This window comes from Pipra filicauda, unplaced genomic scaffold, assembly GCF_003945595.2.
Source record: "Pipra filicauda isolate LSUMZ 115617 unplaced genomic scaffold, ASM394559v2 scaffold236_size1216567_pilon, whole genome shotgun sequence".
NCBI classification, from domain to species: domain Eukaryota; kingdom Metazoa; phylum Chordata; class Aves; order Passeriformes; family Pipridae; genus Pipra; species Pipra filicauda.
The window spans coordinates 370,631-395,224 of record NW_024104350.1 but is presented as its reverse complement, the minus strand read 5'-3'; the positions used below and the strand labels follow the sequence as shown (position 1 = coordinate 395,224).

Below are 24,594 nucleotides of genomic sequence, written 5' to 3'. Positions count from 1 at the left end.
GGATCTCAGCCAAAGGTTCTTCCCCCCGAGGCTGGTTGGGCACTGCCCAGGCTCCCCAGGGCAGTGGGCACAGCCCCAAGGCTACCAGAGCTCCAGGAGGGTTTGGATGATACTCTGGGGCACAGGGGGTGACTCCTGGGGATGGGCCTGTGCAGGGCTGGGGATTGGACTCGGTGAACCTTGTGGGTCTTTCCAACTCAGCACATTCTGTGATTCTGTGATATTGCCCTCAAGCGGGAAATCATTCAGTAAGGCAAGTATTATTAAAAATAAACATGCTAGACCTCACAAAAAAACACCCAAAGACTCCACCCCCCACCCCCAAAAAAGGCCTTTCTTTTTGTAGTTACAGAGTAGACATTTGGTACAGTTATTCAGTTATTCTCCTATTCTCTGTAACACTCATTAAAAACAAGGGAGGTGCTTTTGCATGTACAGGCTAGTCAACACATGTTAATGGGAGAAAAAAATCCATCTTCGTATAAATGAGACCATTTGTGACTTAAGATATCACTCAGTGTAACAAGTATGTCAGAAGCCAGCTCCAGCTCAGAGGACTAGAATATACCCAGCTATCCCACACATACGCTGAAGAAAATTAACCATTAAGATTTCTGTCTTCCTTTTTCACCTACATTACAATTTCCACTGCCATGACTTCTAATACTTTAGGCAAGGCAGCAGCTGGGTAAAAGATAATTGAAGCCTCAGCATTAGCTCACAGAGGCTGAGTATGCTGAAAAGAGCTGCTGAAGGACAGGGAGCTCAGTGCCTCACAGGCAGAACTCCTGGGCACATCACTGTGTAAGTAATAACCCTGGAGGAATAATTTTTCAGGGACATATCCTAGCCCAAAGCTGGTACCTAAAGTATACCATTATTATTTTTCTGTTGGACAACACCCAACTCCCAACCTTCAGTATGCACATACGGACACTCTTCAAGGCCAACTCTGTTGTCTGTGTTATTAAACAGCTATTATTCCACCACCTGACATTGCTAGCACATCTGCATTTCCTTTACATCTAAACTACTGGAAGGACAGTAACCTGTGTCATTGTTTACAGTCATTATGTACCTCATGATGGTGTCAGCAAGTGAATTCAACTCTAACATGGAAGGATTTTCAATGTTAGGAATCCCATCCATAAGGTCCTACGTTTAAGATCACAGACCTCATTTCTTTACCAAAACAAATGCTGCATGCTGTAGCACAGCTCATGGGGTACTCTCTCAGAATCTCTTTCAACACCACTTACCCCATTTTACTTGTTAAATGCCAATTTGTCACTGCTATCATTCCACAGTGTCAAGTATCAGAAACCAGTGACATACAAATCAAAACACAGCCCCAAGGGAAAGACTGAGAAATGCTAACCACGTAAAAATACATGGAAGAAAGCATGTGTCCACCTTCTTGCTCTTACAGATGACCAGGACAACTCTTAATTCTCCCCTTACCTGTTGTACATATAGACGTGCACTCTGCTGGCCTGGAGTGCAGAGTCAAGGTGCTGTCGGAGTGCTTCCGTTGTCAGTACATTAGCACCATCTTCCTGTGGAGTCTGGATCATGAGTTGGGGGTTGAACATGGCCTCTTCTCCAATCTTCTGCCGCGTGTAATTTAACTCCCGACTCACTCGTCCACCAACTGATGGGTAAATATGAAGCACTTTGTATTAGCCAGTACCTTATTCTGCATTCCCTTGATGAAAACCCTCCAGTCAGAAAAACTCGACTGTGTGCAGTCAAGACACTATTCTATCTCAAAATGATGACAGTGTAACTCTAAAACTAGTAACAGCTTTTAGTACCTCTGACTGCTACTGCACTGAAACATAGATGTGGGAGCCTCGTTTTTTTCTACATTATAACCAATATCCCACCTGTAAAAATTAAAAAAGAAAAAAAAACCTTTTCCTTGCAGACCAGACGAAATACTATGTTAGAATTTCTTACACTTGTATAAACAGTCTGCTCCAATAGCACACTTCAAGATAAATGGCTTTAATTTACACTCTTCTACTAAATAATTTGGCAAAGGTAGAAGGCAAATGTTTCTCTTTGGTTAAAAAAAAGGGAGGAGGGAAAGAGTGAGCAGAAGTATTTCTTTCAGCCTTAAATAAAAAAGGAAAAATACTAAGTTCACATAAAGAGATGCAGTTTTGAGTGCAGCAGAAAGGTCTGCCTACAGCTAATTTACTCAGTGGTCCAGTACCTGGCTTAACATGCTGTGATGCAGAAGATGATTCATGTGCAACATCTGTTTCTAAACCCACACGAGCTGAACAGTGTGCTCCATATCAAAATGTGGGCGGGGGAGGGAAGAAGGGAAGGAAAAAAAGAAGACAAAACACAAAAGAAAGAGGTAGAGGAAGACTGCAGAGTCGACAGGCTCTAGAGGGAGCCATACTCAATTTGCCTCACCAGAAAACACTGCATAAAGAGTGGAAGATTATCTTCCCTTCTCCAAAAAACCACTCAGCTAGTGTTCATACACTTTATATAACCTCCCTTGCAGTCTCTCTAGCAAATGCATGTGGGAGGTGATGTCAATTAATACAGCCCATTAGCTGAATCAAGACCACATCCAGATGAGGATAAGAATCTAAGTACAAGCCTGGTCGAATTTGTTACATTTTTCTCAGTCCTAATAAGCTTGACACTGGTGATCTGAATTACTGCCAAAGTTTAGTTCTGCAACAGCATGAACAGAAATAAAGCATGTACATCTATCTCTTCCTAGGCCATACAACAGAAGACTGATCCATAGCCAGTTGGCAGCGTGGGAGATGAGATTCCCAAGCCTAAACAGGGACATACTTTTTCAGTCACTTGGGCCCTCACCCCACCTGTAACACCCCCAGGGCTAAAACGACCACCAGAGGCAAGAAGCTAGGCCCCTGCATGCATAAAGCTGTCAGAATGAGACCTTCAGCAATTAAACCATACACACATTCTGGCATGAACCATTGCTTCATTTCTTGTTCAGCAATTCTTTGAAGAAGTAAGTGTTTCCACAATACACACAATTTTTTTTCAGTCTGTCCAGTGTGGTATTATGTCCTTCATATCAAGTAACAGAGACCAGCACACAGAAAACAAAATAAAAAAAAATAAATCAAAGTACAACTTCCTGACCTAGAGTGCCTCTAGAATTTCTTAACATCACTCTTACTACAGTGAAAGGACATACAATAATAGACTGTACACACACAGTAACAAAAAGCTATTGTTAATTCTTATCAAGATTTATACCCTAAAAATACTTTCATTCATCAGCCCTATGTTTATGCTCACTGCTGTCTTTCTCCACCAATCAGCAGTCCTTGATACTTGAATTTTGCTTCACCTTACAGGAATATGGGGAATAAGGGAGCAGAGTTATCCTACTCTGTATGCCTTGGAACTAGACCTTTCTTGTGCAATCCTCTATACTGCAAGTGCTTCAAAGACAAAATGACTCTCCCCCCTTTTGTGTCAATGCCAGCCAAGACAATAAAGCCCCAATGTTATGAGGACTGTGGAGTCTACCACAAATTTATTCTCCTGGTACTATATTCTCTCCCTTCCACCCACGTGTTCCTTTTAGAGTTGAACCAACAAACCACAGTTCACACAAGACAAAGGGCGTCGTTCCCATCTCTGCTGAAGTGACCAACTGTTTACTATCAACAGAGATGATCTCTTCCTAATCAAGGACCTGTCAAACCAGATCAACTTCACTGAACAAGGCAGATCTAGCTAATCAAAACTGCAGCGTGCAAGTCAGTCATCAGAACAGCAGCCTTTTACATTCTTTTAACATTACTCTTAACATTCAAACCAGGAATAGCAAAACCACCCAAGAAGATGGGCACACGTTCCAGAACCCAGCAGCAAATCCCCTTCACATTGTTCTTAAGGCATTACAGCATTTAATTATTTATTTGAAGGGTCCATTATCTACATTTCTTCAGGCAAACAGAGCAAAGATAACTCCACCGGCAAAGATGGGTACTTTATACAAGGCAGCAGTCCGGTACAAAGAAATATAAATGCAGATTGACAGAATTTTCCTCTGCAAAGCCAGATTATGTGAAAATACATGGACAGACCAGAAGCGAGTGGATACATCAGTGGCCATTTGACATATCAGAAGTAAAAGAGAGCAAAAGGAAAGGAAAAAAGAAAAATGTGAAAGTTCTAACCAGTTATGTTTTAATTTATTTCGATTGGAAGTTTGCAAAGATCACTGGATGGCGCCGCACTCAGGCATCTTAAACCTACACAATCAGCACAATTAGTTGAATATGCTTTTTTTTTAAATCAAGCCTCTTGTTGCTTTGGGTTTTTTTCCCAGATTTTCCACAGTTGGTGCAAAAAACCTGCGAGAGAACTCAGTAAAAAGTGTCATTGATATGTACCTGAAGCCTCTAGCCTCACTGTACTGAAGAGATACAATACTACACTCAAGACTCATACACTCTGCAGAAAGTCATTCCTTACACTTTTAAGAAAAAAAAAAGCATTATAGTCAGAATTTCCACATTATAGGACAAGTGCTGCGATGGAAAATATGACCAAAATGCTGGTGTTCTGTGGTTTTCCCTTATGGTCTCTGTTTTCTTTTACTTGGTGGCAGCAACACTTTACACTGAAAATGCTACTGACTGAAATTGCATATATGGCATATAAGTACAAATACTTCCAATTTTATTCCATATCAAAGACAGACAGAAGTATTTCATTTTAATATTCTGACAACAAAATTCACACATCACTTTCCCTTTTGATATATCAAAAGCCACTTGATGGCATTTGAGCCCTTTACTACATGATTCCTTACAATTCAGTACCTAGATGACTGAAACAGTAGCATAAACTCCCACAAGCCAAAGTGCTGATTTAATAACAGGTCATGGGCTGGTGATAACACAGTGCAGCAGCTTGTACACTGTCCTTCCAGCAGAGCCATCAGACTCTAGGTGTCTGCCTACTAAAAATGAGATACCATGCCATCTGTACAATTTAGCTAACAAATTTTAAAAAACGCGAGAGGGGGGAGAAATTACAACAAAGCAGTAACACCAGTGTCCTGGCAGTATTTCTCATTTAGCGTATCAGTGCCTAATTCTCAAGAATGTGTTTGAAGGCCAGCGTTCAACAGTTTCAGTGACGGAATCTCTGTTGCCGAGTATCAGTTCTCGTTAAAAAGCTGGTTTTTTTCCAGGAAGAGGAAAGTGTCTTCCTCCTCCTTACCCTCTCTGATACTCATAGGCCTCCCTCTTAGCTCTTTGCCCGATCACTCAAGATCTGCCATGTGCAAGTCAGCCTCACATCCTATGGAACACATCTGCTGAAGCTCCCCACCAAGTGCAACAGAAGCTGGTCAAGGTACTAAATTCTTTGCCCTTCTGAAGAGCCTGAAGTCAGTGGTAACTGTTCCTCTGTGTTGCTAAGAACTATGTAAGGACTACTGTGTCTCCCGCTCCCAAGAGCAATGAACAGCTGCCAGGTGGTAACAAGTTTTAGTCATCCTTAATTCGAGGCAGACCTGAACCCATGACCTACAGGGGAAAGGCTCTAGATCCCATTACTCAGCACCGGGGTCACAGTCCCAGTGTTTCAGTCATCACACATTAAGATGCTTCAGTGCATCTTAAGGGAGAAGCACCCAGAAAAACAAAATTGCTTGTCTCTAGTGTCCATCTGGGTAACTCTGATACACCCTCCAAGGACACAAGAATGAAACTGTATTCATTGGCACCATTTTTGACACGTTTTCTTTCAATGACTACACAGTTTTGCAGTTACTGGGTTATTCAGCTCATGTGCTCATTTCCACGGCAAATGTCAGTCTTATCTACACCTTTCTCATAACCAGCATTCAAAATTTACTTGGCATTGTATCACCATGCTTATAAAGAAGTCTGGAATCCACCACTGCAGTCCCTTCCACACTAAGTAGTCTTAGGAGTAAGTTCGACCTCTGTCACACTTAGAGATCAATGATAAATCAAGCCATGAGCAATTGCTGAAAGTCACTGCTTATTTATTTATTGTTCAGTGGCTTTAAAGGCATGAAATGTTTTTTGTTTTTTTTTTTTTTCAGAGTACCTTACAATGTTCCATTTCAGGTTACTGGAATTGCATCACACAGCCCAAGGTTTTTTATTTTTCTTGGACATGGACACTACCTCTATTAACCATTGAATAGTTACCTTGTGCATAACTGTGCAACCAGTAGCTTAGCAGTGAGCAAGCTCTCTCTGAAAAAGAACATTCCTGAAAGCCAAACATTTGGGATAAAAATGCTTGCCTACCAATGTGGAGGACAGACTTTGAAAAACCAGAGCCAAGTTTTCCACAAATACCTATTGGTTTTGGAGCCTAAGTCCTTCTGGGACAAGCTTGAGGCACATGAATGGAGTAAAATTTTCCAGAGAATGTCCCTTCTAAAGACTATAGGCCTTAAGGTGTTTCTACCTGAGCACCTGAGGGACAGACACACTTCTACTTTGTTTGAGCAACACCACCTATTTAATTTTTTCAAGACTGTAAATGTGTAGCATAGAGCAACCCAGCCCAACCTTTTGGCAGTGACAACTCAAAGCAATAAAATCACATCTCTAATAGTCACAGACACCTCACACAAACAATGTTTTCATTTCACCTCTCCAAAAGATGCTGACCTTTTTGATAAGTCAGATATGTAGATTTATACCCTTACAGTGCTTACTTTATGGCCTGAGCAATAGCCAATGCAGGCAATCTCCGCAATTTGCAATACCTGTTATCACTACAATAGGAACCAGAGACACAGGAAATAAGAACCCTTTAGGACCCCATGACATATAAAAACAAAGACAGAATAACATCCCAATATGTTCACCTGAGATTCAGTCTTCACTACCCAACCCCAACCCAGCAGTGTGCAGAGAAAGACAAGTGCAGACCAGACTTAAAGGGAGAACAGACACACTCCCTCCATTCTGCACCTTCCCTTCTCACCCTTCAGCACCCTCTCTCTTCCCTGAGGGGAACCAGGAAGGGACTTTGACTTCATACCTCTCTCCCTGGCATCCTACACAGCCTGTCTCCCTCACCCCTGGCTGCTACCAAGGGCTCTCTTCTACTCCACTTCTCACCCAGTCTCTTCTTGTGCTGTTCCCATGTGCATCTGTCACACAGGTACATGTATAGAGGTGTTACTCAAGAACCAGACAATGAAGCCAGTTTCATTGACAGACAATGAAGCCTCCCCATCCTAACTGGATCTGGGGATTACAACTGCTCACACCTGCCACAGAGCAGAAAGGAGTACCTGGTGACACCAGTGACAATCTCCATTTTTACCAGAAAAGGAACACAGACCTCACGAAAACAAAACATAGCAACCAAATACTACTCATACAGGATTGAAACCTCCTATAAAGAAACTGATATAAAGAGTCAAAGTTCTCTGGCAGATAGGAACATTACCCTGCCTCTTACTGGGCACAGAAAAAAAATGGCCTTTTGATTTAAAGCTTCCTGTTGCTCTCTAGGGAGTTCTGTCTACACGTTCTCTCAGATGTTTGAGCTTGTCTGTCTTGCTCTTTGTCAGCAACAGAATATAGTTTTTCTCCACACAGACAATTTTAGTCAGCATCCTGACAGGAGAGCAGTGAAGACGGCATCTTCCTCAGAATTATCATTCTCTAGGCCTGACAGGCAAAACTGTTTGCTTGGAGAAGGGCAAAACATCTTCTAGAAGTCCAGGTTTAGTTAAAACAAGAAATGGGACTTCTTGGCATGTCTAATTCTTTAAACTTTCAAAATGCCTTCTGCTTGTAGAGTCAGAACTGCTACTGGTTTACACGGTTGCTCTCTGAATTTATTAACTACTGTGAGACATTATCATGTGTCTGATGTATCTGATACTGTAATGATGCTAAGGATGGCTCTCATAAACTCATTAGGATTATATTATACAAAGGTAACGCAAAATAAAGATGTCAGAGAAAGTGAATGAAAACTGAGCTAAACACAAAAAAATCCACTGAGAAATGGTGAGCTTACAAGAGCCAGAACAACACAGTGGTAAACAACCAACATCTTAAAGAGGGGGCTGTGCAACATGTCCATGAAAAAATATCATATTTATCATGTAACTAGGCATGACCTGTGCCAGCACTGGACCACAGGCAGTCAGAAATTGCATGCTGTGTCTGTGTTTTCTTGCATGGCATTTAATCTGTTGAACACACATTTCTGCATCTGTACAGCACACATGGAGCAGGCTCAGTGCCTGCCCAGGTTAAAACAGCCTGCACCCCACCATCTCCCTTCCCAGCACTCAGTGCTGTCCACCAGTGTAAAGGCAGACACTCCACACTCATCCTTCTCCCTTGTTATAATGTCCAACAAAAGGACACTTGTCTAGAATATCATCACGTCACAATGTGAAGATTTAACCAATTTCAGCATCTCTTTAGCACCATTGACTCCTAATAAAACGTAGAAGCAATATGACCAACTCAACCACTTCTGTCACACTAAGAATTAGGTATCAGGTTCTTTGTTTTCATGTTAAAAAAAAAAAAAAAGCAAAAGCAATGATAAAAGCCTACAAATGCAAAAAAGCTAACAAATAACCCCCAGAAACAAAGCACCTCAAAAGGCTGCTTTTTATCTCCCAAGCCATCATATGATATGAGTTAAGTTACTCCTCACACATGCTGGGGATGACTCCAGTGTTGCTGTTACAAATTTCATTAATGCTGACATGATTATGAATAGCAAAAATAAAAACACACATCAAAGTTGGTTTCTCATTCTGTCACAGTATGATAAAGTTTAGAGATGTGACAAGGACACAAAGCCATCTGCATACTCAGAAAGACAGCCCAACAACAGCTGCCACTGCTTGTAAGTGGGAAACCTTCCCTGCAATTTTAGGAGCTAAAACCTTTTCTTTCTAAAAATCAACCAAAAGCTGGTTTAACATCTATGCATCTGTACTGCCTATAGGCAGATAAATATTCTTTCTGATTGGGTAAAATAGATTGCTAAAGAAAATTGGACATTCTGATTTCTTCCTTGGTATCCATCTGGGTTAAGAGCGTGGAAAAGTACAGCAAAAAAAGCCAACAAACCAAAACCAACAAATTAAACTGTACAAACAGAAGGAAAAAACCAACATGCAACCAGCTTTGAAATGTAAAATAATATACCAAATTTGTACACAAAATTCAAACTTACCAATTAAATACGAAATGCAGTGGCTGCTTACTGAGCTGCAACACATGTCCCTGGTAACATGAGATGAGCTGTTCACCTCTGGGTCGCTGCTTCTAATCCAGCCAGGAACAATGGTGACCACAAGTTGTTTACCATCTGACAGCTGTTTGCTAACTTACGTGAAATGAGTTGGTGGTCTCAGTGCATTTCCTAGCAGGCAGGTGTCCATATTATAGAAAACCACCATCGTATCTGGCATCCTTGCTGACCATCCAAACAAAGAGACTGAGGAGTGAATGGCCACGGAGAGGGAACTCTCCTTTCTTCTAAAGACATGGTCCCTCTAAGTCACAACCAAGCCCCAGCTTTCCATGGAGAAGCTCAACTACTGAATTTTATGGCTGAAGTAGCAAACAAATAAAAGTCTCTTAGACTCTGCTTTTTCCTAGATATCAAGGAGACTGCCTCCACAGTAAGGACAGGCAGCTAACACAGACCATCGCTACTCTCCAACAGTTTATGGTCATGTAACACTTTACATGCACTAAGGCGGAAGGTGAATTTTTATTCTTCAGTAATTTAAGATAATGGTCAAGCATGCTTCATAACAGGCCAAAATCCTCAATCACACATGAAAGTGGCAAAGTTTCTAGTTCTGCTGAGAAGGGTATGTAATGGGCTTCAAGGTCTAAACCTAAGGATTTCAAAACAGCTGAATGTAATTGTTTCAAGTTACTTTAGGTTGAATAAGAGCTTCTGCTGGGTAATATGTTACAAACAATTTGCTGTGTTGTTCCACAGCAGTCAGCTTTCCTTTAGCCCCAACTTTTCATTTAACCTCTCAGTGCCTCTTCCTCAAATATGTAATTGTTTTCCTGTGTGGTTAAAAGCAGCATTTTTAGGTCTTTTCATCTGTGCTCCTGGGATAGCACAGATTTCATCTGTGCTCCTGGGATAGCACAGATTTCATCTGTAGATGGAGTAGCACAAAATTTGAATGCAATGTTTTTTTTAAAGGAGCAGCAAACAGCAATGAAAAAAACTCTTCATCTAGAACCTTTTAGGGGATACCATTTCCTAAACAGCACTTCTAGGAGACAGCAAAATTAACTTACAGAAAAATGAAAGGAATGAACATGTTATGAAATGGGGTACAGCTCCTTTCAAGCACTCCCCACCAGCTGCTTGCTGGACCATCTGTTGTTGCCTAAGCAGCTTCCCTCTGAATGGCTCTGCACTGAAGCAGAACTGCTCTCACTGTTGGACACAATCAGGTCAGGTCAGTGCTTCCCCACAGCACCGAACCTGCTGCCTGCCACAGCTCCCCCCACCTCGAGATTTCTTACTGGCCACCAGCTCCCGCATCTGTCACCAGGCCAATTTTTCACCTCTCGCTCGCCGCTCACACCAAGTGGGACAGAGACACCCCACTCACAGAGACACCCCACTCACACGGACACCCCACTCACAGAGACACCCCACTCACAGAGACACCCCACTCACACGGACACCCCACTCACACGGACACCCCACTCACAGACACATCCCACCCGTGCAGGATGCGGGCAGAGGTTCCCTCCGACACTCCGAGCGTGCGGCCACATGGCCAGGTTTGCGCTGCAGCAGGGAGGGCCGGGAAAGAAAGCTGAACACATGGCAAACACACCCCTGGGCAGGGCTCCTGCCTTCTGCTCCGGCCACTGGGCAGTTCCACCCCACTGCCCAGTTCACCGCAGGAGCTGCGCTCCCTCCCAGCTGCTCCATCCCCGGGCACGGAGGTCACCCCGCGGGTCCCCTCTGTCCCTCTTGGGTTCCCTCTGTCCCTCCCGGGTCCCCCCTCTGTCCCTCCCGGGTCCCCCCTCTGTCCCTCCCGGGTCCCCCCTCTGTCCCTCCTGCAGGTCCCCTCCATCCCTCCCGCCCGGCCGGTGCTGCCAGGGCCGCTCCTTCCCGCCGCATCTGCGCAGGGAAACACATCGCTGGGAGCCACTTTCATGATTTTGTTGCGAGCGGGATTAGCTGGATTAGGGGCCGATTCATAAGGACCCCCTGCGGCTGTGAGGAAGTTTCATCACAAGGTCAGAGTGGTGTGAACTATATTCTGTCAACACCACCACTCCTTATAGCCGGCTACAAAAAATACAAAAGGGCGGGGGGAGGAAATTGCGAGTGAAATATATGAATGAACAGTTTACAGCAACAAAGAGATTTACCGATTTCCCCCTCAGATGCTTAAAAAGATGTGTACCCTTCAACGCTGTGCTCCTTTAAAACTAGAAACCTGCATTAGTCATTTTTAATTTATAAAGAATTCAGTGGTTTAGGAGGTGGGAGGTACCTGGGGAATAAGTGTAACAACCCACACACAAAACCACAGAGGAACTTCTGGCACTTAGTCTAAAACCAGTCATGCAGCTCCAAGATTGCTGCACTGTTGAGATTTTATTACATTTAATGCTGTCACCTTCAAGACTATTTAATTCCTACCCCCCCAAGTGCAGTAAGTAACAGAGACAGTAACAAAAAAAAAAGTGGGTTGGAATGCAGAGAGAAGGTGAATTAAAGGTTTTTTGTTTGTTTTTGCTCTTTAAAGCATAATTACCCACCTTGTACTTCCCCTCACAAGATTCCCCTCATCCAACCATAATGACATCACTCAAAGACTGCAACACTTCTGTAGCTGGCATTATGCAAAATAAAATTTATAACGAAAGAGAGGGACTTTTGTTTTGCATGTGTAGTTTGTGGGGAATTTGTTTTTTGGTGGTTTTTTTTTTTAAGAGCAGTCCCTCTTGCATGGAACCAGGCTGTTCAATCAAAGCCTTATCTGTTATATTTCTGTCTTTCTCTTCTGTTTAGCGCATTCACCAACAAGAGAAAAGGGGGTAAAGCAATGGAGGCTTTGACCTGCAGCTGTAACACAATACTTTCGCACAGCCCTGTCGACCCCTGACATAAATTTTACACCGCAGCTGGCATTTACACACTTAACATTACCATATGTATAGCCTACTCTGTGCTAATTATGCTAATCACCTGTCTAACTCTCTGCTGCGAAAAATGGTTGTATTTAGCAGTCCACTGCCTACCAATACAGCTTACTGTGTGGCTGAAATGTACATTCAGACGGCTCTGAATGGCAAGATTTTTCCACGTTGCTGGCTTCATTCAGACCACAGAAAAATTTATTCAAGTCAACTGGTTTCGGTACGCAACAAAAAAGTTACGAGAAAAAAGTGAGTGTGTTCCTGCCCTAACATTCTAAGCCTGCTTGCAAGCAAAATGATAAATCAATTGGTGTGGGAAACAAAAAGGGAGAAAGATTTCTTTTGCAAGCCATGTGAAACTGTAGCCTATTTAAAAAAAAAAAAAAAAAAAAGAAAAAAAAGGGAAAAAAAAAAGAAAAAAGGTCATCCTATTTCCCCAAATTTCTAGAAAGAGCCATTAATAGATATTTACACCTGATCACAATTCTCTCAAGTTGCTTTTATCTACAGTTGGAAGTCACACTAAACATTTTAGCTTTTGTTTCTTGATCTTAATAATTTGCACCAGAACATCATATTTTCTATTATCTACCGCTTAAACAGCATCAGCTTCTGAACAGTGACTCTCTTTTTTTTGGACTGTGGGAACCCTACGAGAAGTCAGTAAAGACTGGTGTAAATGAGATCAGAATGAGGCCCGTGTTGAGAGACAAGTAAGAAAAACGCACAGGAAGTACTCCCCAGGAGAACTGGTGCAAGAAAGTATCTTAAGTACGTATATAATTTTTTTTACCATTACAGAAAAGGTAACTTAGGAAAAATTAAATTTGTAATAGATAAGGACTTTTTTAATGCTATTGTAGTGTCAGCAGGAAGGGAGATGTTTAAGTGAGTTCCTAAAGCACATCCTTCTCTGAGTGTCTCACTGAGCAGATTACACTGAGATCTGCATGGGATTACATTCGTAGCTATTTAAATACAGTTTATCACATACAGTGAAGTTCCTGTAACTCCTTTCCCCTCTGCACACACCCAAGGAAGCTATGGCAATTCACAGATTTGTCAGATAACTAAAATGTAAATCTGATTACAGCATCACCTTTGGCAATTTCCTTTCAGGTCAGATTTGTGGAAATCTCCTTTCAATTAGTTTTAAACGTTATGAAATTACATGTTCACACACCAAATGGAAAAATGTGTAAATAAACCCCCTATACCCACTACCACACCTGAATAAGATAAGCACACTCGAAGGTAAATCACTGTTAATATTGAGCAAAGAGTATTTAACTGAAAACAAGAACAGCTCAACAGTGTTTATGCTCAGAAGGTGCAGTAACATACCCAGTCACAGCATGAGGTCGAGAAGAACCCTATGCCCCTGCCTTCCCTACTTCTCATTCTTTGTCCACTCTGCTTCTATGTGCACAAGATTACAGCTCATAATAAGGTAAAGTCACAGGTTTTGCCTGTAAGCAATGGCCTTTAATATTTTAGTTATTACAATGCCTGTTTGACTAAATTATGCAGCCTCAGCCAAGGCCCATCTTGCTTTCTAGCATCTCAGTTTCAATCCTCTGCCAGTCCAAAGCACTAATTTATCTGTGTTCTTTCAGCTCCAAAATACGAGTTGTGCAGCCAAAAACACAAATAACACTACAACTACTGTTTATTTCAGAGTGTGTTTTCCCCTTTTCTTTTTTCTTTCTTTCCTTCTTTTTTTTTTTTTTTTTTTACTAGAAGATGGACCACCCTGCTCTCATGGCACAGAACACTATTTACATTGCGATACTCGACTGTGTAATACATCTGGCATTTTTGGGCAGGATTCCTGAGCTGGGGGCCAGAAGCCCTTAAGCAATGATTTAACAGGGAAAAAAAATCATACAACTTGACTCAACAGTGCTCATTTCTAGTTTGCTGCACTTAATTTTTGATTACTGACTGAAAAGCAGAAATGCATCATACTGGTAAACAAGAGAAGATTGTTTCTTTTAATTTATCTCACTGTTAGTAAAAGAAGACTGTACTACAGTTTAAGGGCTCAGTTCCAGCTCCAGATATCTGGGTGTACAACACTGCACATGTGCTTGCACATGAGCAAAATACAGATGTTTCAAATCCACAATTATTATTGTGTATTTGAAGCTGGAATTAAGTTCAGTACAATCTCTAAAGAAGCAGCACCTTTGCAGAAAGAGTCAGACGATAGTTCTGTTCACTCCCTTACCACTTCTACATTTTGCTCAAGTACTGAAATAACTAAGTTTTCCAAAACCAAGCAGAAGTTAAAGCCAAGACGTCCATGCTAAAAACCAAAATTAAAATTCTACATACACCAAAGTATCTATACGGTCAGCAGTTTCCACAAAGGACTTTTTACCTCATGAAACTACTACTTCTGCCAACATCAAGATGTTTATAGCAACTGAGGTGATACTGAATGAATATAACAGAGCAAAACCAAGAAAAAGTAAATTGTACTTACAGATATTAAACTAAGTTTAGACAGCAAAAAACGAAGTAAGAAAAACATTTTATTTTTAAATTCTGGACTAAAAGTTCAGTTGGTTAAAGCACGGTGCTAATAACACCAACGTCACGGGTTCGATTCTCATACAGGCCATTCACTTAAGAGTTGGACTCAATGATCCCAGTGGGGCCCTTCCAACTCAGAATATTCTGTGAATTATCTGTGATTCCCTTACTCCTTGCAACTCCACTCCACCTATTTCTAGTGCAATATACAACAAAAAATTATTCCAAGTCAAGAGTCACTCAATTACCAGCAAGGGTGAACATAATTTATTGTAGATGGTATCCATCACTCATATTTAGCACAATCTGAATGGATTATAAAATAGCACAGATCATGCAAAAAGGGAGCAAAATATTTTCCCATTCTCCTTAAGTTCATGGGCACGGAAATGAAGAGGCCACTATAAGCTGACATGCATTCTCAGCAGAGAAACCATCCTTTAAAGCAACGAGTTTTCTGTAATGAGGCACCATCTCAGGAAACCTGCCACTCCAGTAAAGCATCAACATCAGAAAATGACACGGTTTCTGTAAGTATTAATGAAAGCTGTGCACCTTTATCTTTCTGAATTCTGATAGGGGACTACACTTCTCATTGTAGAACTGTCACTTAGACCTTAAAAAGTTTTATTGATTTCTTCAGGTTTTCCCAGGAAGAGTAACTCACAAACATAAATGTGGAAAGACCTCCTGCATACCACAAGGCAGGAAAGATTAGAGAAAGTAGGGTTATGGAGCAGATCATCCTGAGTGCAATCACACAGCACCTTCAGGATGGACAAGGGATCAGACCCAGCCAGCACGGGTTTAGGAGGGGCAGGTCCTGTCTGACCAACCTGATCTCTTTTTACGATCGGGTGACCCACCTGGTGGATGAGGGGAAGGCTGTGGATGTGGTCTATCTAGACTTCAGCAAGGCCTTTGACACTGTCTCCCATAATATACTCCTGGAAAAGCTGGTAGCCCATGGCTGGGACAAGTGTACCCTCTCCTGGATTAGGAGCTGGCTGGAGGGTCGGGCCCAGAGAGTGCTGGTGAATGGAGCTGCATCCAGCTGGCAGCCGGTCACTAGTGGTGTTCCCCAGGGGTCTGTGTTGGGTCCAGTCCTGTTTAATATCTTTATTGATGATTTAGATGAGGGGATTGAGTCCATCATCAGCAAATTTGCTGATGGACACCAAACTGGGAGGGAGTGTCGACCTGCTGGAAGGCAGGAGGGCTCTGCAGAGGGATCTGGATAGACTTGAGAGATGGGCTGATTCCAATGGGATGAGGTTCAATAAAGCCAAGTGCCGGGTCCTGCACTTTGGCCACAACAACCCCCTGCAGCGCTACAGGCTGGGCACAGAGTGGCTGGAAAGCAGCCAGGCAGAGAGGGACCTGGGGGTACTAATTGACAGGAAGCTCAACATGAGCCAACAGTGTGCCCAGGTGGCCAAGAAGGCCAATGGGATCTTGTCCTGTATCAAACATAGCGAGGCCAGCAGGAGCAGGGAAGTGATCCTTCCCCTGTACTCTGCGTTGGTGAGGCCACACCTTGAGTATTGTGTTCAGTTCTGGGCCCCTCAGTTCAGAAAGGATATTGAGGTGCTGGAGCGGGTCCAGAGAAGAGCAGCAAGGCTGGTGAAGGGACTGGAGCATAAGTGCTATGGGGAGAGGCTGAGGGAGCTGGGGTTGTTTAGCCTGGAGAAGAGGAGGCTCAGAGGTGACCTCATCACCGTCTATAACTACCTGAAGGGAAGTTCTAGCCAGGTGGGGGTTGGTCTCTTCTCTCAGGCACTCAGTAATAGGACAAGGGGGCACGGGCTTAAGCTCCGCCAGGGGAAATTTAAGTTGGATATCAGGAGAAAATTCTTTACAGAGAGAGTAATCAGGCATTGGAATGGGCTGCCCAGAGAGGTGGTGGATTCACCGTCCCTGGAGATTTTTAAACGCAGATTGGACGTGGCACTGAGTGCCATGATCTAGTAAATGGACTGGATTTGGACCAAGGGTTGGACTCGATGATCTCGGAGGTCTTTTCCAACCCAATCGATTCTATGATTCTATGATTCTAACAACCAAAGGCATACTGAAGATAAATAAGGATGACTGAGAAAATATATATAACTGTTCAGTAGACACAAAGAAGAATGAACTTCTTGGTAAAATGCTGCACTCCTGATCCTGCTGAACTCCAAAAAAGAGTAGGTAGAACCATGTATATTCACACCATCATCTCTAGACAGAAAAAGCACTGTGCAAATGGTCCAAGACTGAACCTCATTCTATATACAGGAGAAAACACCTGACAAGTAACAGCCCCACAAAACCTAAAACCAAAAGGCTTTTCTAAACAATCAGAATATTCTTAAAAAGCTAGCTGTGGGGCAGAAAACTTTACAAGCATGGTTTCACCTGAGTGCTTATAGGCTGAAGCAGGCAATTCACCATTAAGTTAAAAAGGTTGTCCATTAAAGTAGTTGAGTGTGAAAATGAGAACACGTTCCATCAGACACCAAAAGGAAAGCAATTGCAGACACATTAAAACTAGCATCCTAGTGGACAGAGCTCCCACAGGTCACAGGGAGGTCAGCTTTGAAGGAAAAATCCAAACGAAATATAAACATGGCATTGTGGAAACCAGACAAATCTCCCATAGCTTTGTCCAGCCAGCACTAATCTAGGCATCAGCTGTGGTGCACAGTCCAAACAAAGGGATCAGTTGGTTCATACATCTGGAAGCTGTCATATTTTGGAGAGTCCTAACAGTCACGTGTAAGTGAAACATCCACTTGCGTGCAATGGCCTTTAAATTCGTTGAGTGATCAAGAACTGTTACATGCATATGCTACACAGTATTACGACTTTCTGGGGAACCACCACAAATATTATTTAATGACAGGACTTGGGCCATCTCTTCTCACAGAAAAAAAAAAAAAGTCATGAAAACGGAGCCAGGGTGAGGAGCTCAGGTTTTCCTCAATGCATTGAATACTAAAAGCAAGCTTGAGCACCCGTGGCTTTTAGCACTGTTCTTTTCTGAACCCACTGTCTGCTGAGGTCCATTCTCTACAAAATAAACAAAAAACCAAACAAAACCCAGATCATTTAGCAGGTACAGGAGCTGGCAGTAGACCTCAAACCACTCACCACCACCTATGCACAGCACAACTCAAGCAGCACCAGCCCTACAGCTGAGTTAGCTCTTCTGCTTCCCCTGTTCCGGCTCAACAACAGTGGCACGGGGGACAACAACAAAGCAGCGCTGCTTTCAACTGCTTTATTTCACTCAAGGACTTCTGCACCAAAATCTGCAAGCTCTCCAGAACTACAGAAATGCCTTCACACCCTGCTCATAAGCAACAAAATCCCCAGAGTGCAAGATGACACTCGAAGCTCAGAAGAGAGGGAGAGCGCAGTGCCACAGCCAAGGTGCCGCCCTGCTTAAATACACATTTAAACAGGAGGAAACAGACCCTTCCAAACAAGGATCTGGAGAGCACATTCTGTCAAGGACATGGGCAACAGTGTGTTAAGTTTGGAAATAATAATGAAGATTAATTTTCTCCAGCCTTGAGTAAATTAAATGGCTCTGAAGTCTGAAAGGCAGACAGAACCATGCAACCATGCAGTTATAGCTTAGGGCATGACAGCTCTACAGGAGGAGCTTGTCCTCTTTCCCCTCTATGAAGAGGTAACATGGGCACACTGTTAAATCTGCTGTTACTTCATACATGGATAAGGCCTGGCCACACTAAAGTCATTCCAAGTTCTGCCACTACATTCAGTGAGTTCAGGATTTCACCCTTTAACTTCTCAATGACCAAAGAATGGTCACAGGCAATATCTTCAGTAAAAGTCTTGCAGATAAAACAGGATTTTTATGCACTGAAGCTGCAGGGCTTTTTTATGTACAAGTGTTTCAGCAAGGAGCATCAACTCCAAGCAGTGATGTCAAGACAGAACTTAACAGAGATCCCCAGTGATTTTGAATTTAGTAGCAGTCTCTTGGAAGATGACAATCAACTATCCATGTAACTACAATCTCTAAACATCTTTCCTTAACAGCTTTCAGGACATGCACACAGAGGGAGTTTGAATTCACAGGAACATAATACTCACTGCACTGATGTTTTCACTCACAAAATCACATAAAGCCTAAATATAAGAATTTCATGTGATTTTTCAAAACAGTAGCATGAAATACTTCTGCACTTTCATCAGTAAACATTAAAAAGGGCATGTTACCCAGATGACCATCCTTGAGTTATCATGTGGAAACACTACTGCTACTTTCCCACTTGAAAAAAATCCCCACATGATAAATAATCACATCTAAGTCAAACAAAACAGTGGCTTGGAAATCTTCCAGGTAAGTACCTTTCAATGAACTTTCAATAGGCACTGATGAATGCAAGAAAGTATTCAGGGATAAGTAAACTCTTATGTCACCTGATTCATCAGAAACTAATTGAATTTGGTGATGTGACCGGAGACAATGTCCCTGACTGACACACAGCCTGCAAAACCCCACCACAGATTCAACATCAGAGTAACTTTGCTCTTCTACCACCTAGACTGTATCCATGTGGTGATGCAGAAGCAAGCACATCTTGAACACCACCACTCCACTGCTGCCCACAGACGTGCATGTTTGTGGGAGAATGGAATTGTACCTGACTGGGCCAATTCCTGCTAACTGCACTCAAACTCAACATGTTACTTCAGCCCACTCACAGAAATTTGTCTCCTTGAAACAACAAATTCACACAGATCTGTTCCCTTACTATTCTTTTCTGTTTCTCCAAAGAGTACTAGTGTAAAGTTAACTGATGCCTTAGGCAGAACTTAAGAACAACTTTCCTCTCCACCTGCACTTAATCTTGCTGGGTTAAGAAAACCGAGAATCTATGGAAATAATACTGGTTCCTGCATCACTCACACACTTTCCTCATTTTCACCTCATTCTTACATTGCATGGGTAGATTAACATATTTTAAGACGGGTCAGCCATAAATACTACAGTAGAGTAACCTGATTTTTGCCCCCTTAAAGTGAAAGGAAACAATATTACATATAGTTCAAATTTTGACTTACAAAATGTTTCTGTGGTACCCACTCAATCCTAAATCACTAACAATTAAAATGCACCTTGTTCCACGTACCTGAGCTAAACTAGGCAGCTATCAAGGCATTTTTTTCCCCTGCAGTATGTCTCACCTATTTGTATCACCCACCCTCTTCCCTCAAACTGGCTAAAAGAAGGGGCTCTGCATGTTAGAGCTCAGTTCATGCTCACAAAGCTTCACAAAGCTTTGTGAAGAAGGCTACTTAGAGAGGGAGAAGTTTGACTGAGCTAGTGCAAAAAGTGCAGAAAGCAAGAAAGGAAGGAAAGAACAGCATGATCCTTGACCTCTCAAAGAAGACAGAGTAATGAAAAAAGTGAGGAGAAAAAAAATCCCAAGACAATGGTAACATGAAATGGATTATCACAGAACAAGACTAGACCATCTCTCCCATTATAGGTTGCTCCAATTAACAGCATTTAAGGCACTGCAGTAGCCAAACTTCAAGCTCCACTTAACAGAACCTTTCCTGGAGCCACAAAACTACCTTCTTTCAGAAGCAGAGGCTGTGAATTTATATGTCTGACTGCTGTTGACACACTGGGTCTTAGAGTGCCTATTAAGAGTGGCAGCAAAAGAACATGACCAGTTACAAGCATGATTTCTTTTCCACCCAGACAACTCTCTAGTTATGAATGGATGATTCTAAAAGCCCATTTGTGTCCAACAAAATCCAGTCACTGAGGAAATCAATGCAAAGCCTTTTTTTTCCTCTCTAGGTGTACAATATACAAACATGCTAAACAGTCTCTGCAACTGCAGGATGCACGGACACCCACATACAGCAGTTCAACTAAAGCTGAGGGGCTGTGAATAACAGAACTGCCATTCAAATGCCAGCCCAGAATCTGTCTGTCCAAGAAACTAAAACAATCCCCTTCACAAGCCAGGTATGCACATGGGGATGACAGATCTGTTCATGTGCTGAGGGTAGCAGGTATGTGTTCCAGTCAAAGACAGCCCAGAGCAAGTCTACAAGAAATGAGCATGGACCAAGAGCATACTGTAGGACACACAGTAATAGGTGAAGTATTCTGAACAGCAGCCAGAAGAGGACTGTGTTTAAAAGAAAGCCCCCAAAACAAAAAACCTTCTCCAAAACACTGTCAGAAACAAGTTGACAGGAAAGCCACTTTGGTATCAGGAGCCTCAGAGAAGGCCAAGAATGCTGGCACAAATTCTGAAGGAGGAAGACTACTACAAAAAAATCTGAAGGAATGACATTTTGGAGATCTGTTTTTCTTTTTCTCTCTCTGAAAGTTTGCCTAGCAGGTGGGTTTCTAAACTTCCTATGTAAATATTTTAGCCATATAAACTGCAGGCCCAGACTATTAATCATTTATCTTGGTCTTAAAACTCATCCAAAGTTTACTTCGCTATTTGTTAATTAACTGGGTCATGGTTTTAAAGAAACCATTTACTTCCAGCAAACCTCAATGCTGTATTATGTTCCATCCACCACGCTATTCAGAAATACACCACGTAAAATCAGTTTCTTTAAGTAAACACTGCCAAATTATTCAGCAGCAATAACTGTAAAATATTTCACTGGCAAATCAAAACCGTTACTTTAAATATATTTTAAGTAACCTGTGATTCTACACAGCACTTACAGGACAACCAAGGGATCAGGCCCAGCCAGCATTGGCTTGTGAAAGGCAGGTCCTGCCTGACCGACCCAATCTCCCTCTGTGACCAGGTGACTCATTTAGTGGATGAGAGAAGGGTTGTGGATATTGTCTACCTGAACTTTAACAATGCCTTTGACACTGCTTCCTACAGCACTGTCCTAGAGAGACTGGCTGCTCATGGCTTGGATGGGGACACGGTTCGCTGATTTAAAAACTGTCTTGATGGCCAGGCCCAGAGAGTGCTGATGAATGGAGTGACACCCAAGTGGCAGCCACACACTGGTAGGGCTCCCCAGGGCTCAGTGTTGGGGCCAGTCCTGTTTAGTATCTTTACTGACTACACAGATGAGGGGATTGAGTGCCCCCTCAGTCCGTTTGCATGGAACACCATGTTGGGTGGGAGCGGTGATGTGCTGGATGTCAGAAAGGTTCTGCAGAGGAATCTGGATCGATGGCCTGAGGCCAGCAGTATAAGGGTCAACAAGGCAAAGTGTCCAGTTTGGACACTCCAGAGAGGCTGGAAAGCTTCCCAGCGGAAAATGACCTCGGGCAACAGCCAGCACATGAGCCAGCAGTGTGCCCAGGTGGCCAAGAAGACCAGTGCCGTCCTGGCTTGCATCACAAATAGTGTGGCCAACATGACCAGGGAAGCGATTGTTCCCCTGTACTTGGCACTGGTGAGGCTGCATCTCAATTCCTGCTCAGTTTTTGGGCCCCTCACTTCAAGAAGGACACTGAGGTGCTGGAGCGTGTCCAGAGAAGGGCAACGAAGCTGATGGAGGGTCTGCAGCACAAGTCTTATGAGGAGCAGCTGAGGGAGCTGGGGTTGTTCAGCCTGGAGAAAAGGAGGCTCAAGGTGACCTATAACTCTGTACAACCACTTGAAAGGAGTTTGTAGGCAACAAGTGACAGGATGAGAGGAAGTGGCCTGAAGTTGCTCCAGGGGAGGTTTAGATTGGATAGTAAGAAAAATCACTTCACAATGCCAAGCACTGGAACAGGTTGCCCTGGGAAGTGGTTGAATTACTATCCCTGGAAGTATCTAAAAGATGAGTAGATATGGCACTTAGGGACGTGGGGCAGTGGTGAACACAGTGGTGCTGAGTTACCGGCTGGACTCGATGATATTCCAACTTAAACAATTCTGTGATTCTGTACTTGCCCAACATTGCCCAGTTCGCTCAAACTCTCAGTAAACAAAAGGTAAAGACTAAAGTAAGACAACTATTTCAATAAAGAGAACAATTCAGCCACTGCTTCTATGCTAAGAAACCTTGATCTAAAGAGCCCCTTAGGATAATAACCTCCATGGAGAGCACTTTAAACCTGCTAGGATCAGTTGCACACAAGTGCAGAAAAACAAGTTTGGTCACTGCTTTGCACTTCTGCATAGGAAAAACAGCATTTTCCATACTATCTCTTCCTATATCTGTTCTATCTCAAACTCTCACGTTGTACTGCTGTCTGTAGTTTAGCAACAGAAACATGCAATTATTATTTGTTAGGTTTATTTGTGTAACACTGAGGCTCATGGGCAGGACTTTCACTGACTATCAAGAAAGCCATTTTTAGCAAGCTCTTTTGTGTAGATAGTCATGCAGTGCTAGAATAGGGAAACTAGATGTTAATTTCAATCAAATCCAGAATATTTTATTTCACCTTAATCTGCTAGCCTGTTTTGGGGTTTTGGTCGGGGTTTTTTTTTCCAGTACAGAAATGCAAAAGTTTCTAAATGCAGAGTTTTAATATGTTTTAATATTGTTTTCAATTTGATATGAAAACTAAACTCCATAGATGTAAAGTTACATACATCAAATCTGTCAAACCAGCTGCATTATGAATTCATCTTCGCCATAAAAACCTTACATATCAATTTCAACCAGATTTTACACTAGGGATTCCCCCCCCTTCCCTACAACAACGATGACATGGGAAGAGACCAGTGTAGTAATGAACTAAGTTTATATTTTGCAAGTCGTATTTTTTTCTTGGGAATTGCATTTTTACTGCTAGGCCAGTCACAGAGGCATCATCAGCAAATACTTTCTTGGTATTACAGAGCTACAACAAGCAGGTGGCATTAATAGAACAGGATCACCATTCCAAGTAAGTGAACACCAGTAATACCAGGATAATAAATGTCATGGAAGCAGCTGGATGGAACTGCAAGCACCTATTAATTTACCAAACACGGAAAAGCAGAGGCAAAACACCTAAGAGCAAAAATTGACACAAGAAACTTCGCCACAACAACCTCACAAGGGCACTAGAGGAAAAAAAAAAGGCGGAGAAAACCAAGGTTCACAATCGTTTTCATCAGTATTTGAGGCACATGGGACTTCCTGACCAGCACAAGCTCTGAACGCACACCTCTGCCTACAGACGGGATCCTGCAGTGTCTGTTCTGTTCCTCAGGCAGGTCTGCTGGCAGGCCCCAGCACAGTCTGAGCTCCTGAGCTGCACTACATGGACCAAAGAAAGTTCAGCTGGTAACACGCTATCTTCCACAACAGAAAAACTGGCACTCACTAAGCGACCCGTGAACCTCCTCCTGACCCCGGTGCAGAGCATCTGCAAGGACCGACTCTGGTCCCACTCGCCGTAATTCCCCTCGGGCAGGACACGCCGCCTTCGGAACAGTCACCGACTGTGTCTGCGCTCAGCGCTCGCTTTTCCACACATGCACATACAGAGCGCTATTTAGTAACGATTATTTATGCAGCCTTCCATATTAACTTTTATAAGCCAAATTCTGCTGCAAGCAACTTTGACATAAACCTAGAATAGTAACTGCTGCAGTCAAGGAACTCTGTTTTCACGTCGACCTAGTAGCTAATGGGGGAATGCGATGCTAAGCAAACAACGACTCCCCCCAGGAAAAGAAAAAAAAAAAAGAAAAAAAAAAGGGAAAACCCACCAAAAACACACCTAAACCCAAGCGCCGGCAGCCTGGAGCCAAGCCTCTCAGCGCGGGGCGCCCCGCCCGGGCTCGGCTTCGCCTCCGCTGCCTTTCTTCCGGCTTTTTTTTTTTTTTTTTTTTTTTTTTTTCGTCCTCTCCCTGCTCTTTTTTATTTTCCTTTCTCCTTTCCCAGCGCGCTCCCCCCGCTGAACGCCGTCCAACTCCCGGGA

The 24,594-nt window shown here is 42.8% G+C and overlaps 1 protein-coding gene across 5 annotated transcripts in view; it reads right to left on the bottom strand.

Annotated features, from left to right (window-relative positions):
• Window positions 1-24,594, bottom strand: part of PTCH1 (patched 1) — a 75,947-nt gene that overhangs the window by 43,072 nt on the left and 8,281 nt on the right. For all 5 annotated transcript variants that reach the window (XM_039381672.1, XM_027723317.2, XM_027723318.2 and 2 more), the window contains exon 3: window positions 1,462-1,651. In XM_039381672.1, coding sequence (XP_039237606.1) covers window positions 1,462-1,651 — 190 coding nt within the window. The remainder of the gene's footprint in view (window positions 1-1,461; window positions 1,652-24,594) is intronic.